At 44.0% G+C, this 15,934-nt stretch overlaps 1 protein-coding gene across 11 annotated transcripts in view; it reads left to right on the forward strand.

Moving 5' to 3' along the window:
• Positions 1-15,934, forward strand: part of LOC139544509 (lysine-specific demethylase 2B-like) — a 59,226-nt gene that overhangs the window by 11,494 nt on the left and 31,798 nt on the right. For all 11 annotated transcript variants that reach the window (XM_071351666.1, XM_071351667.1, XM_071351669.1 and 8 more), the window contains 5 exons: positions 349-502; positions 689-804; positions 11,988-12,114; positions 12,419-12,840; positions 12,952-13,038. In XM_071351666.1, the coding sequence (XP_071207767.1) occupies positions 349-502; positions 689-804; positions 11,988-12,114; positions 12,419-12,840; positions 12,952-13,038 (906 nt within the window). The remainder of the gene's footprint in view (positions 1-348; positions 503-688; positions 805-11,987; positions 12,115-12,418; positions 12,841-12,951; positions 13,039-15,934) is intronic.

Here is a 15,934-nt window from a genome sequence, read left to right on the forward strand (position 1 = left end):
CATCCACCTGAGGCTCTGATGTACCCTCCCCCAATGCTGGTACTGTATATGTATCAGATTTCTGCAGAGGCGCTACAAATGAACCTGTCCCCTGTTTTTCTCAGCGACGGCTGCAGAAATCACAGGACTGTTGCTAGGTAGTCCGTTGAGGCATCTCATTATATAAACGTGCAAATTTCAAGCTAGAGGAAGAGAAATGTTGTGATAGGATAGTCAAATCTAAGAAATGTCCTGACTTCTCTAATATAAGATGTAACATTGAGTGCTGTTAACATAGAAATATCACCCTTGTTTTAGATGACTACCAAAGCTACATTCACAACTTTTCATACCCTGTCCTGTCCCCAGGTGTTCTGGCTGGTGCCTCCGACGCCTCATAACCTTGCCCTGTATGAGGACTGGGTTCTGTCAGGCAAGCAGAGTGACATCTTCCTGGGAGACCGTGCAGATGGCTGCCAGAGGGTGGAGCTGAAACAGGGCTACACCTTCTTCATCCCCTCTGGTGAACTGCCTAGCATTTCATTTTGATGTATTCCTATCATATTAACGTTAATATTATTGTAGCAAACCATACATTACATGCTCTGCTTTATTCAAGCATGTGATTGAGGACATGTTTGGGCATGCTATGTCTGTTTTGAGTGGGTCAGCCGGTTCTCATGATGTTTGGCTGGCTGTCCTGTTTCAGGCTGGATTCATGCAGTCTACACCCCTGAGGACACGCTGGTGTTTGGAGGCAACATTCTGCACAGCTTTAACATTCCCATGCAACTCTCCATCTATGAGATAGAGAATAGGACTAAGGTAGGCTGTCATACAGGTGTCCCACTACTGACGCTTCACTCCACCTATGACCATTGGTTAAACTTAACTGTGTCTCTACAATGAAGATGGATGGGGAAACAGCCTCACCTCATACAAACAAGTCAAGGTCACTTAGTTTGCTGCATCAATGAGTGTGAGAATGTCAAACCAACCTTGTGACGTCATTAGAGTGCGCAGCTGAAAACTATGCTGGAAACACTCGGTTTGTTATTTTTTTATTTTTTTTCTTTTATTTTTTATTTTAAATTTTATCCCCTTTTCTCCCCAATTTTCGTGGTATCCAATCGCTAGTAATTACTATCTTGTCTCATCGCTACAACTCCCGTACGGGCTCGGGAGAGACGAAGGTCGAAAGCCCTGCGTCCTCCGAAGCACAACCCAACCAAGCCGCACTGCTTCTTAACACAGCGCGCCTCCAACCCGGAAGCCAGCCGCACCAATGTGTCGGAGGAAACACCGTGCACCCGCCCCCCTCAGTTAGCGCGCACTGCGCCCGGCCCGCCACAGGAGTCGCTGGAGCGCGATGAGACAAGGATATCCCTACCGACCAAACCCTCCCTAACCCGGACGACGCTAAGCCAATTGTGCGTCGCCCCACGGACCTCCCGGTCGCGGCCGGCTGCGACAGAGCCTGGGCGCGAACCCAGACTCTGGTGGCGCAGCATAGCACTGCGATGCAGTGCTCTAGACCACTGCGCCACCCGGGAGGCCAGGTTTGTTATTTTTTATTAAAACATAACTAACATTTGTTAAATATAAATACCAAACTTGTTTTTGCGTGGATTCCGTGACGTGGTTAGCTTTTAACACCTAGGACCGCTATTTCTTGTCCCAGAATTCTGCTTAACAGACAGGTTGAAGCCTGCTTGACAGAGCTGCTAAGCTGCTTGCCATCAAGCTAACGAAGTTAGTCCCAGATGAGTTTTGCAATTGAGCCCTCTTTGTCTGGAGAAATAATTGTAGTGTTCCAGCGCTGTAGGAGCTGTGTCTACTACGCTTTGCTTCAGGACAAACCGGATCACTTAGAGTTCCAATGCGGCAATTGTTTGCTTGCCAGGGATTGTAGGCTTGAGGTGGCTTCCTTGATCACGCAGGTCGCCAGCCTACCTAAGAAACTGGTTAAAACGCAGAGTGGAATGTTTACCATTTCTACGCCAGTGGCTGGACGGCGTTCGCGCTTATTGGATGCATCTCCGCCATGTCTTTTGTCATTATCCGACTGGCCTGCGTTGCCTGGAGCTCCCCCATCTGATAGCAGAGTCGAAGGGGCACAGCAAGAGGAGCAAGGCAACCAATGATGGTCGCATGTCATGAGCCGTGAAAGCCAAAGACAGCGGCCTCCCGCAAAGCAGTCTACACTCCCAACGATAGGCCCGGAGCAGATACAAACAACGAATAGTTTCAGCGTCCTGGAGCCTGATCTTCCTGCACCTTCGTCGCAGGGGGTACCTATGTCTGCGGCCGCAGTGCCTACTCCTACGATTTCGAAGTTGACGTCGGCAACCTTCCGTCCCTTCTCTGGATTGAGCGGGGATTCTCCATCTGTTGGAGGCCTGCGCCGGGAGCAACAGGCTCAAGTTATCCTGCCTCTCGCCCGTCCATAAAGTGTTTTCCGAGGCATGGGAGTGGGTGGGTGTCCTCGTCCTTCTCGCCAGCCGTGATTTTGGGCTGCTCCATGGTAAGAAATGTGACTGTTTTTGCACCAGGAACAATGTCCTATCCCAGAGCTTGAGTAAACGACATTACTAAACTGCTACCGAATGTACTACTTCAGGACATGGAAATCGATTCTATCGTAGTTCGTGTGGGTTTTAATGACATTATTAAGGGCAACTCTGAACTGTTGAAACTGGATTTTAAAGAGGTCATTGACTCTGCTAAACGCTAATAAAATACACATCATATTTGGCTCTGTGCCCTCTGAATCGTGGCATTGAACGCTTTAGCAGGATTCTTTCTCTTCACAACTGGCTACGTGATTATTGCAGCTCGATGGGTGTAACTTTTGTTGACAATTTCGATACCTTTTTGGAAACAAAACACGTTTTATAAGGAGGATGGGATCCACCCAAATCATTTGGGTTCCTGGATCCTTTCACAACACTGTAAGGCTGCATTGAGACAATGACTTATCAATGACTCAAGCCCAGGTCAGCTAATCCCTGCCATTGTGATGCTGAGTTGTCATAATTCTTCAGCAAATGTACATTATACCAGGGGAGTTGGTAGACACAATGTAAGTAACCTGATGTTCTGAAAGAACTGCAAAATCTGGATCCCTACAAATCAGCTGGGCTAGACAATCTGGACCCTCTCTTTCTAAAATTATCCGGCAAAATTGTTGCAATCCCTATTACTAGCCTATTCAACCTCTCTTTCGTATCATCTGAGATCCCCCAAGATCGAAAGCTGGTGCGGTCATCCCCCTCTTCAAAGGGGGAGACTCTAGACCCAAACTGTTATAGACCTATATCCATCCTGCCCTGCCTTTCTAAAATCTTCGAAAGCCAAGTTAATAAACAGATCACCGACCATTTTGAATCCAACCGTACTTTCTCCACTATGCAATCTGGTTTCCGAGCTGGTCATGGGTGCACCTCAGCCACGCTCAATGTCCTAAATGATATCATAACCGCCATCGATAACAGACAGTGCTGTGCAGCCGTCTTCATCGACCTGGCCAAGGCTTTCGACTCTGTCAATCACCGCATTCTTATCGGCAGACTCAATAGCCTTGGCTTCTCTAATGACTGTCTCGCCTGGTTCACCAACTACTTCTCATTTCAGTGTGTCAAATCGGAGGGCTGTTGTCCGAACCTCTGGCAGTCTCTATGGCGGTGCCACAGGGTTAATCTCTCGGGACGACTCTTTTCTCTGTATATATCATTGATGTCGCTCTTGCTGCTGGTGATTCTCTGATCCACCTCTACGCAGACGACACCATTCTGTATACATCTGGCCCTTCTTTGGACACTGTGCTAACAAACCTCCAAACGAGCTTCAACGCCATACAACACTCCTTCCGTGGCCTCGCAACTGCTTTTAAATGCTAGTAAAACTAAGTGCATGCTCTTCAACCGATTGCTGCCCACACCCTCCCGCTCGACTAGCATCACTACTCTGGACCGTTCTGACCTTTAATATGTGGACAACTACAAATACCTAGGTGTCTGGTTAGACTGTAAACTCTCCTTCAAGACTCACATTAAGCATCTCCAATCCAAAATAAAATCTAGTATCGGCTTCCTATTTCGAAACAAAGCCTCCTTCACTCATGCTGCCAAACTTGTCCTCAAAAAACGGACTATCCTACCGATCCTTGACTTTGGCGATGTCATTTACAAAATAGCCTCCAACACTCTACTCAGCAAACTGGATGTAGTCTATTACAGTGCCGTCCATTTTATCACCAAAGCCCCATATACTACCCACCACTGTGACCTGTATGCTCTCGTTGGCTGGCCCTCACTACATATCCGTCGCCAAACCCACTGGCTCCAGGTCATCTATAAGTCATCTATAAGCCCTGCCTTATCTCAGCTCACTGGTCACCATAGCTACACCCACCCGTAGCACGCGCTCAAGCAAGTATATTTCACTGGTCATCCCCAAAGCCAACACTTCCTTTGGCTGCCTTTCCTTCCAGTTTTCTGCTGCCAATGACATGAACGAATTGCAAAAATCTGAAGCTGGAGACTTATATCTCCCTCTCTAACTTTAAGCGTCAGCTGTCTGAGCAGCTTACCCATCACTGTACCTGTACACAGCCAATCTGTAAATAGCACATCCGACTACCTCATCCCCATATTATTACTTAACCTCTTGCTCTTTTGCACCCCAGTATCTCTACTTGCACATCATCATCTGCACATCTATCACTCCAGTATTAATGCTAAATTGTAATTATTTTCGCCTCTGGGGCCTATTTATGGTTACCTTCCTACTCTTCTACATTTGCACACACTGTACATAGATTTTTCTATTTGTCTTTTCTTTTGTGTTATTGTTTATTGTTTGTGTTATTGTTACACATTGTTTATGTGTAACTCTGTGTTGTTTTTTGTATAACTGCTTTGCTTTATCTTGGCCAGGTCGCAGTTGTAAATGAGAACTTGTTCTCAACTGGCCTACCTAGTTAAATAAAGGTGAAATAATAAATAAAATAACAGTGTAATTTTGTCCCTCTAGCTGCCCTGAATGCCTCTGCTGATCCTTCAGCTATTGTATGAGGTAATCATGTGCATATGAACCAGATTTATACTGTTAGCACTGAGGCGGCGTTCCCTAGTAGGAAGTCCACTGTGTGCAGCTCACCCTGCACTAACATAAATAACAGGAGCATATCTACTTCTGCTAAGCTTCACCGTAAAGCAATGAAAACAAGTAAGCATCCTAGAAGAAAAGTGCTCAAAATAGCCAACGTTAACATATTTTTCAACATCTCCCTGTCCGAGTCTGTAATACCAACATGTTTTAAGCAGACCACCATAGTCCCTGTGCCCAAGAACACAAAGGTAACCTACCTAAATGACTACCGACCCGTAGCACTCACGTCTGAAGCCATGAAGGGCTTTGAAAGGCTGGTTATGGCTCACATCAACACCATTATCCCAGAAACCCTAGACCCACTCAATTTGCATACCGCCCCAACAGATCCACAGATGATGCAATCTCTATTGCACTCAACACTGCCCTTTCCCACCTGGACAAAAATAACACCTATGTGAGAATGTTATTCATTGACTACAGCTCAGCGTTCAACACCATAGTGCCCTCAAAGCTCATCAATAAGCTAAGGACCCTGGAACTAAACACGTCACTCTGCAACTGGATTGTGGACTTCCTAATGGGCCGTCCCCAGGTGGTAAGGGTAGGTAACAACACATCCGCCATGCTGATCCTCAACACAGGGGCCTGTCAGGAATGCGTGCTCAGTCCCCTCCTGTACTCCCTGTTCACTCATGACTGCACGGCCAGGCACGACTCCAACACCATCATTAAGTTTGCCGATGACACAGTGGTAGGCCTGATCAACGACGAGACAACCTATAGGGAGGAGGTCAGAGACCTGGCTGTGTGGTGCCAGGACAACAACCTCTCCCTCAACGTGATCAAGACAAAGGAGATGATTGTGGACTACAGGAAAAAGAGGACCGAGCACACCCCCATTCTCATCGACGGGGCTGCAGTGGAACAGGTTGAGAGCTTCAAGTTCCTTGGTGTCCACATAAACAAACTAACATGGTCCAAGCACACCAAGACAGTCGTAAAGAGGGCACGACAAAACCTATTCTCCCTCAGGAGACTGAAAAGATTTGGCATGGGTCCTTAGATCCTCAAAAGGTTTTACAGCTGCACCATCGAGAGCATCCTGACTGGTTGCATCACTCCCTGGTACGGCAACTGCGCGGCCTCCGACCACAAGGAACTACAAACGGCACAGTACATCACTGGGGCCAAGCTTCCTGCAATCCAGGACCTCTATACCAGGCGGTGTCAGAGGAAGGCCCTAAAAATTGTCAAAGACTCCAGCCACCCTAGTCATAGACTGTTCTCTCTGGTTCCGCACAGCAAGCTGTACCGGAGCGCCAAGTCAATGTCCAAAAGGCTTCTTAACAGCTTCTACCCCCAAGCCATAAGACTCCTGAACACATAATCAAATGGCTACCCAGACAATTTGTATTGCCCCCCCCCCACCCCTCTTTTACACCACTGCTACTCTCTGTTGTTATCATCTATGCATAGTCACTTTAATACCTCTACCTACATGTACATACTACCTCAACTAACCAGTGCCCCTGCACATTGACTCTGTACCGGTACTCCCCTGTATATAGTCTCGCTATTGTTGTTTTACTGCTGCTCTTTAATTACTTGTTACTTTTATTTCTTATTCTTATCTGTATTTATTTTACTTCATTGTTGGTTATGGGCTCGTAAGTAAGCATTTCATTGTACGGTCTACACCTGTTGTATTCGGCGCATGTGACTAATTCGATTTGATTTTATATGTAGCTTAAGAAACAAGGTTCATGAAATCAATAGTTTGCTAGTAACAGATGACATTCATATTCTGACTTTCTGAAATCAGTTAGATAATAACTTTGATACAGTGGTAGCAATACAAGGTTATAACATTTACAGAAATGCCAGTGGTGGAGGTGTTGCTGTTTTATATTTAGAACCACATTCATGGAAAGCTTAGAGAGGATCTCATGTTAATACTGTTGAAGTAATATGTCTATAGGTTAATCTGCCTCACCTAAAGCCCATTATTGTGGGAAGCTGCTATAGACCACCAAGTGCTAACAGTCAGAATCTGGATAACGTGTAAAATGCTTGATAATGTATGTGATATCAACAGCGGTATATTTTCTGGGTGATTTAAATATTGACTGGCTTTCATCAAGCTGCCCACTCAAGAATAAGCTTCAAACTGTAACCAGTGCCTGCAGCCTGGTCCAGGTTACCAGTCAACCTACCAGGGTAGTTAAAAACAGCCCAGTAATGAAATAATCAACATGTATTGATCACATCTTTACTAATGCAGAAATTAGCTTGAAAGCAGTATCCAGATCCATCAGATGTAGTGATCACAATATAGTAGCCATATCTAGGAAAATGAAAGTTTCAAAGGCTGGGCCTAATATAGTCTATAAGAGGTCATACAATAAGTTTTGTAGTGATTCATATGTTGTTGATGTAAAGAATATTTGTTGGTCCGTGGTGTTTAATGAGGAGCAAACAAATGCTGCACTTGACACATTTATGAAATTGCCTTTTCCAGTTACTAATAAGCATGCACCCATTTAAGAAAATGACTTAAATCCCTGTGGAATGATGAGGAATTGAAAAATGGTATGGTTGAGGGATGAGGCAAAAGGAATGGCAAATAAGTCTGGCTGCACAACCGATTGGCGAACGTATTGAAAATTGAGGAATCATGTGACTAACTGAATAATAAAGAAGAAACTACACTATGAAACAAAGATAAATGACAAAGAATGATAGTAAAAAGCTTTGGAGCACCTTAAATTACATTTTGGGCAAAAAGGCAAACTCGGCTCCATCATTCATTGAATCAGATTGGTCATTAATCACAAAACCCACTGATATTGCCAACTACTTTTAATGATTTCTTTCATTGGCACGATTAGCAAACTTAGGCATGACATGCCAACAACAAAAGCTGACACTACACATCCAAGTATATCTGACCAAATTATGAAAGATGAGAATTGTAATTTTGTGTGTGTGGAAGAGGTGAAAAAATGATTGTTGTATATCAACAATGACAAGCCACTGGTGTCTGACAACTTGGATGGAAAACTACTGAGGATAATAGTGGACAATATTGCCACTCCTATTTGCTATATTTTCAATATAAGAATACTAAGTGTGTGCACCCAGGCCTGGAGGGAAGTAAAAGTCATTCCGCTACCTAATAATAGTAAAGCCCCCTTTACTAGCTCAAATAGCCGACCAATTAGCCTGTTGCCAACCCTTAGTAAACTTAGTAAACAGGTAACGAGTTCAAACAGGTGCAGTTAATACAGGTAATGAGTGGAGAACAGGAGGGCTTCTTAAAGAAAAACTAACAGGTCTGTGAGAGCTGGAATTCTTACTGGGTGGTAGGTGATCAAATACTTGTCATGCAATAAAATGCAAATTAATTACTTAAAAATCATACAATGTGATTTTCTGGATTTTTGTTTTAGATTCCGTCTCTCACAGTTGAAGTGTACCTATGATAAAAAATTACAGACCTCTACATGCTTTGTAAGTAGGAAAACCTGCAAAATCGGCAGTGTATCAAATACTTGTTCTCCCCACTGTATGTGGATGACTTATCACTATACACGTCAGCGACTGAAATGACTGCAACACTTAACGAAGAGCTGCAGTTAGTTTCAAAGTAGATGGCAAGGAATAAGTTAGTACTAAGTATTTCTAAAACTGAAAGCTTTGTATTTGGGACAAATCATTCACTAAACAACTAAATCATGTAGTAAATAATGTGGAAATTGAGCAAGTTGACTAAACTGCTTGGAGTAACTCTGGATTTGAACTGTCATGGTCAAAACATATTGATACAACAGTAGCTAAGATGGGGAGAAGACTGTCCATAATAAAGCGCTGCTCTACCTTAACAGCACTATCAACAAGGCAGGTCCTACAGGCCCTAGTTGTTGCAACTGGGCTGCTGTTCAGTTGTGTGGTCAGGTGCCACAAAAATGGACTTAGGAAAATTGCAATTGGCTCTGAACAGGGCAGGGCAGCTGGCCCTTGGATGTACACAGAAAGCTAACATTAATAATATGTATGTCAATCTTTCCTGGCTCAAAGTGGAGGAGAGATTGACTTCATCACTACATGTATTTATGAGAGGTATTGACATGTTGAATGCACCGAGTTGTCTGTCTGAACTACTGGCGCACAACTCGGACACCCATGCATACCCCACAAGAAATGCCACGAGGTCTCTTCACAGTCCCCAAGTCCAGAACAGTCTATGGGAGACGCACAGTACTACATATAGCCATGACGACATGGACGTCTATTCCACATCCAGTAACTGATGCAAGCAGTAAAATTAGATTTAAAAACATAAAAATACACCTTATGGAACAGCGGGCACTGTGAAGCGACACAAACACATGCACACCCACACACGATAACATACTCACTATACACACACGTACACATGGATTTTGTATTGTAGATATGTGGTAGTGGTGGAGTAGGGGCATGAGGGAACACAGTGTGTTGTGAAATCTGTCAATGTATTGTAATGTTTTAAAAATGTGTAACTGGATTTAATTTTGCTGGACCCCAGGAAGAGTAGCTGCTGCCTTGTCAGCAGATAATGGGGATCCATAATAAATAGAAATACAGGCCCTTCCTCAGCCAGACCTCCTTGGTTTTCACAGATCTGAACAGGATATGTTTAAGTAATATGAAATAAGCTGTTGGGAAGCTAGGGATTTGAATGGAACTGTGCAGGAATGTGACACCGTAAGGCACACAAGTGCTGAAAGTGCAGTAATTTCCATTACCATCCAATTGAGAAGCAGACTGATGCTAATGGTGGTGCAGATGAGGATGAGGGCTTTGCCCCCCTGCTTTTATAAAAAATGCCATCCATATTCATGTGGAAATGGAGTCGGTGACAGGAGTGCATGTTGAATCAGAATACAGCTTTACAAAGGCTGAACTTAATCATGGCGCTTGTTTTATATTATCATCCAGAGACGTACTTCTAGGAAAAAGGGTCAAGCCTGTAGGCATATTTGTTTATCTCTTCTTTTCACACAAACTCCCAAGGGCTTCTTATGGTGATCAGATATTGTGTAAGATTGGTTTTGTGTGTATGCGTTTGTTTGTACTGTATGACCTATATAGAGGGATTTCTAGACAGATTTCACTCTTCTTATTCGGATATTCTTTACAATAATATGATCAGAGTAGTTATTGTAATGATATGGATGCAAGTCCTGCAGGCTTTGCGATTTATATGGATACTTGGCTAAATGTGGCTTTCTCAGAAATGATGGATAGATTGTAGGAAGAGTCAGCTTTGCAGGAAGTACCGTACTATTTTTGTTTCTGCTGGAAAAGAGGCATGAGCGTAACAACGGCGACAGTTTCATATGCTCCCCAGGGCTCGGCACGTTGTGCTCGCTCTATTTTTATACCTCGAGATAGAAATGTAGCTAAAGAAAGGAAAGGATCATCACTTTGACAAGTGTTGATCTGTGTGAAATTGTCTTTGGGAGATAAATATAGCTGTGTTTCTAAGAGGAGAGTGGGAATCAGATCATGCTGCTGTGTCTATGAGAGGGCAAGCTCTGCCTGGAGAAGTGAATGAATGGAAGAGCTTGGCCTTCAGAAGAGCCTCTGGTTTGCCAGTGTGTCTTACATTTGTGTCGCTTAACTTAAAGGTCCCGAACAGTCATTTTGAAAAGTACTTTTTCTCAAATGGCTAACTACTGGGAAGTTTGAAAAGCCTGGCTGAGTGGGCGGGGAGCTTATATTCGGGAGCTCGCCTTGACTGACCAGTCATTGAAACGAATATGTCAAAAGCAACTTGGATGCAGTGTCGCAGTAAAATCATCTCAAGCAAATTTGGTGATACACAAAGCAACTCAAACAACGTTGAAATTGCATCAATTATATCACATATTTCATACATCTCTAGGTTAGTATGTATCTTGTGATGTGGTTCACAGCAGCACTGACGGATGTGTTGACTTGACAGCTGCGTCTGAGTTTTGGACCTCCCCCCCATTTGTTCCATGCTGGCTGAAGACCTAGCTAGCCAGTAACTAGCTAATACCAGACACAGATGAAAGGGGAAACATATAAGTATCTTTGCCATAGATGAATAGGGTACACTTTTTTTATTGTATTTGCTGACACCCTACAGTCACATTTTTGGCACCAGAAGAGTAGCTATATAAACTACGCTACTCTGCAAACACTTCTTCTCCGATGTTGGTTACAAGACAGTACTTATTTAAATTAGGTAAGAGAATATCATGCTGTATTAAAATGAGAGTTAAGGTGATGTCACATTGTCCCCTTTATAATGAATCCAAGTGGTTGACATGGGGGAGGGGACCAGTAACTTTATGATCAAACTTTCAATCTATGTACAAGCAAGTCAGTTTTCATACTTGGGTCATCAATTTGTAAGTCGCTCTGGATAAGAGCGTCTGCTAAATGACTTAAATGTAATCATACTTTAATCTGGTTTCCTTAAAATATCATCCAATTTCTTGAAAAACATGTTTTTTACTGTTCATAACCTTTGTCTTTTATCCATGTTGTTTTTAAGTTGGATTTTTCAACTAGTTCTCATTTTCATAAAATTCCCAGCCACTGAAAATGTCACTATTGTCTAAATGTGTGTGTGTATATATATATATATATATATATATATATATTTTTTTTTACAACACTTGACAGTCACAGTAGATCTACTGTCTGGGTATTAACAGAGTGAATGCATCACTAGACTCACAGTAAAGATGAGGTATCAACTCTTGTTAATCATAAAAACATGGTAGTAGATTAAACATGGGTAATGAAACCCCCGTTGTCTTTTTTTTAAAAGCTTTTTGTTCTCTCAGATTGTGAAAGTTTCTCCAAACTTGTTTCAGGTTAATTCCAAGTTCCGCTACCCATTCTACCATGAGATGTGCTGGTATGTCCTGGAGAGGTACGTGCACTGCCTGACCAAGCGCTCCCATCTCACTCCGGAGTTCCGCAGAGAGCCTCTGCTAATCGGTGAGTGAGCCCAGCTAATGCCGCTATTTAACCAATACCCAGAGTGTGTCTATGAATACTGGTTCTATCCTGAGAACTCTTATGGGGAGACTTGCCTTGCACTCTTGTTGTAATTACCACTCACAAGTGGGTAATGCTTTGGAAAGAGCCAATGATATAACTCATCTGTTTAATCAGTTAGTTTGCCTTCTCACATAAATGATAGCATGATGAAAGTGACTGAAATTATCATCTGACCGGAATGGTTACACATGGAGCATAGCAGATTGGTCCCCTCGTCTTCTCTCATCCTTGTCTTCCTCAGACTTGGAAACTAAGCTGAGCACAGAGAGCCCCTCCTCTGACTCCCGGAGTCAGGACATGGACGAGGAGGACTCCTGCGAGACGCAGCAGGGACGAGATGAACAGGGTGACAGGTCAGCATTTGATGATCCCTGCTCTCCTGATAACAGGAAGGGTAAATCCAGCGGCCTTCGACATCTCAAAGCTGCCTTGTCCAATGATTCTGAGGACAGCTGCATCCCCACCTCCACCCAGCCCCCAGAGTTCCCCAAAACCCCCTTTGGCTCGCCAGTCTCAGAGTCTCCGAGTAAATGGACTCATCTGACTGAGTTTGAACTGAAGGGCCTCAAGGCCCTTGTGGAGAAACTGGAAGCCCTCCCTGAAAATAAGAAGGGTGTTCCAGATGGCATCAAGGACCCCCAGGCCCTGCTGGAGGACATGAAGGTATGTGCCTCATCCAGCTTAGTTCTCATGTATTTTTTTGTCTTGTGTATATATCTGGATGAGCCATTACAAAACACAGGAACATACTTTACTCTTCTACCTGTTTCCCAGGTTGTCTTGAAGGAACATGAAGATGATGACCCCAAAATGGCTGCCACTGGAGTACCTGTGGTGTTCTGGCCTAAGAAGTCTGCCAAGGTGAGAATGCATGTTTGTTTCCTCAGAATTGTTATTCATTTTTCATTTGATATCCTGCCGATCCTCATTCTCTCTGTCTTGGACCAGTGAAGTAGGGAGCATGTCCTAGGGGAGAGTGGGTAAGTTGAGCCACCATTCTTTATTGGAAACCATACAGAAAATTAACCATTTGACCAAATATTTAGAAAGAGGTCATCATTTCATGAAGTCTGTGAAGGAAGAAATCACCTGGGGAAAAGTAGTAACAAGTTAGGTCCAAAAAATAGATTTTCACCAAGTCAAATTAATTTGTTAGAGGTTTCATGATGCTTCTATCTAAACCAAGGTAGATCATTTTTAATATTGTTCTATACATCAGTTGGGATCTCTCTAAGCTTCAATATGAGGTCCTAAACCTAGTATGAAAGTGCATCCTTTTTTTTACCTCGGGTGTCGTTGAGCCAATGGCAAGTTGAAGTGTTTTCTTCTCAGGTGTAATGCAAGGCATTATCGCTGGGATATGAGGTAACAGCAAGGCCTAGCCTATGTTAAAGTACAAAGTGTTTATTAGGTGTTAAGCGCTGTTAAAATATACTTACAATTATTAAAAGACAAGAAAGTTATTGTGATTGTATGGAATTATGTTTGGGTAATAAAGATGGTTTTGAAAAGGTAGTGGAAATATTTAGTGATGCACCGATATTACATTTTTGCCCGATACCGATATCCGATATTTTCCTTGCCCCCCCAAAAAACTAAACCGATATTTAACATTTTTGTGGCCTTTTAAGCATTCTAGTACAGTTAGAGTTAACACACACATGGACCGAGCGGTCTAAGGGACTGCATCTCAGTGCAAGAGGCTTCACTACAGACCCTGGTTTGAATCCAGGCTGTATCACATCCGGCCTTGATTGGTAGTCCCATAGGGCGGCGCACAATTAGCCAAGCGTCGTCCAAGTTTGGCCGGGGTAGGCCGTCATTGTAAGTAAGAATTTGTTCTTAACCCACTTACCTAGTTAAATATAGGTTACACACACACTAGCTATATATAGCTAGGTGTCATCATCTAAAATAACCCTAATTTATAAGACAGTTCTTATTTGATTAATAGTGGTCGGACCCATCTATGTGAAGCTAACCTGAATAAGGATTTGCCACAATAGTGGACTTTGCAGTTAGCCTTCAAAATAAAAGTATGTCATTAATAGTGATGTAAATGAATACAAATAGTACAATGCCATACTTTTATTTTGAAGGCTAACCGCAAGGTCCACTATTGTGGCAAATCCTTATTGTGGCTAGCTTCACATAGATAGGTCCGACCACCATTAATGTGAAGCTAGCCACAATAAGGATTTGCCACAATAGTTGACTTTGCGGTTAGCCTTCAAAATAAAAGTCAGTTCGAGCCTCACTAGCCAGATGACGCTATCTGGCTGCTTATAACGTTAGCTTTAGGCAACAGGGTTAAGTAGCTGGCTAGCTATTTATTTTCATGAACTGAAGTTCAATTTCAATAGGCAAACAAGTGGTAACCTAGCTAATACACTCACAAGGATTCCTAAATCATTGCTAAGAATAATGAAAATGACTGCAGTTTCTACTGGTCTACTATTGTTTTCAGGCTGGTTGTATTGGTGCTAGCTAGGTACAAAGCTAAAGCTAGCTACCCCAGAAGTTGCGGTTGAAAAATTATGCTTTATTACCAACGCGGTATTACATTTACATTTAAGTCATTTAGCAGACGCTCTTATCCAGAGCGACTTACAAATTGGTGCATTCACCTTATGACATCCAGTGGAACAACCACTTTACAATAGTGCATCTAAATCTTTTAAGGGGGGGGGGGGGGTCAGAAGGATTACTTTATCCTATCCTAGGTATTCCTTGAAGAGGTGGGGTTTCAGGTGTCTCCGGAAGGTGGTGATTGACTCCGCTGTCCTGGCGTCGTGAGGGAGTTTGTTCCACCATTGGGGTGCCAGAGCAGCGAACAGTTTTGACTGGGCTGAGCGGGAACTGTACTTCCTCAGTGGTAGGGAGGCGAGCAGGCCAGAGGTGGATGAACGCAGTGCCCTTGTTTGGGTGTAGGGCCTGATCAGAGCCTGAAGGTACTGAGGTGCCGTTCCCCTCACAGCTCCGTAGGCAAGCACCATGGTCTTGTAGCGGATGCGAGCTTCAACTGGAAGCCAGTGGAGAGAGCGGAGGAGCGGGGTGACGTGAGAGAACTTGGGAAGGTTGAACACCAGACGGGCTGCGGCGTTCTGGATGAGTTGTAGGGGTTTAATGGCACAGGCAGGGAGCCCAGCCAACAGCGAGTTGCAGTAATCCAGACGGGAGATGACAAGTGCCTGGATTAGGACCTGCGCCGCTTCCTGTGTGAGGCAGGGTCGTACTCTGCGGATGTTGTAGAGCATGAACCTACAGGAACGGGCCACCGGCTTGATGTTAGTTGAGAACGACAGGGTGTTGTCCAGGATCACGCCAAGGTTCTTAGCGCTCTGGGAGGAGGACACAATGGAGTTGTCAACCGTGATGGCGAGATCATGGAACGGGCAGTCCTTCCCCGGGAGGAAGAGCAGCTCCGTCTTGCCGAGGTTCAGCTTGAGGTGGTGGTCCGTCATCCACACTGATATGTCTGCCAGACATGCAGAGATGCGATTCGCCACCTGGTCATCAGAAGGGGGAAAGGAGAAGATTAATTGTGTGTCGTCTGCATAGCAAGGATAGGAGAGACCATGTGAGGTTATGACAGAGCCAAGTGACTTGGTGTATAGCGAGAATAGGAGAGGGCCTAGAACAGAGCCCTGGGGGACACCAGTGGTGAGAGCACGTGGTGAGGAGACAGATTCTCGCCACGCCACCTGGTAGGAGCGACCTGTCAGGTAGGACGCAATCCAAGCGTGGGCCGCGCCGG

The sequence above is a fragment of the Salvelinus alpinus genome, chromosome 18 (genome assembly GCF_045679555.1).
Source record: "Salvelinus alpinus chromosome 18, SLU_Salpinus.1, whole genome shotgun sequence".
In the NCBI taxonomy this organism is placed as follows: domain Eukaryota; kingdom Metazoa; phylum Chordata; class Actinopteri; order Salmoniformes; family Salmonidae; genus Salvelinus; species Salvelinus alpinus.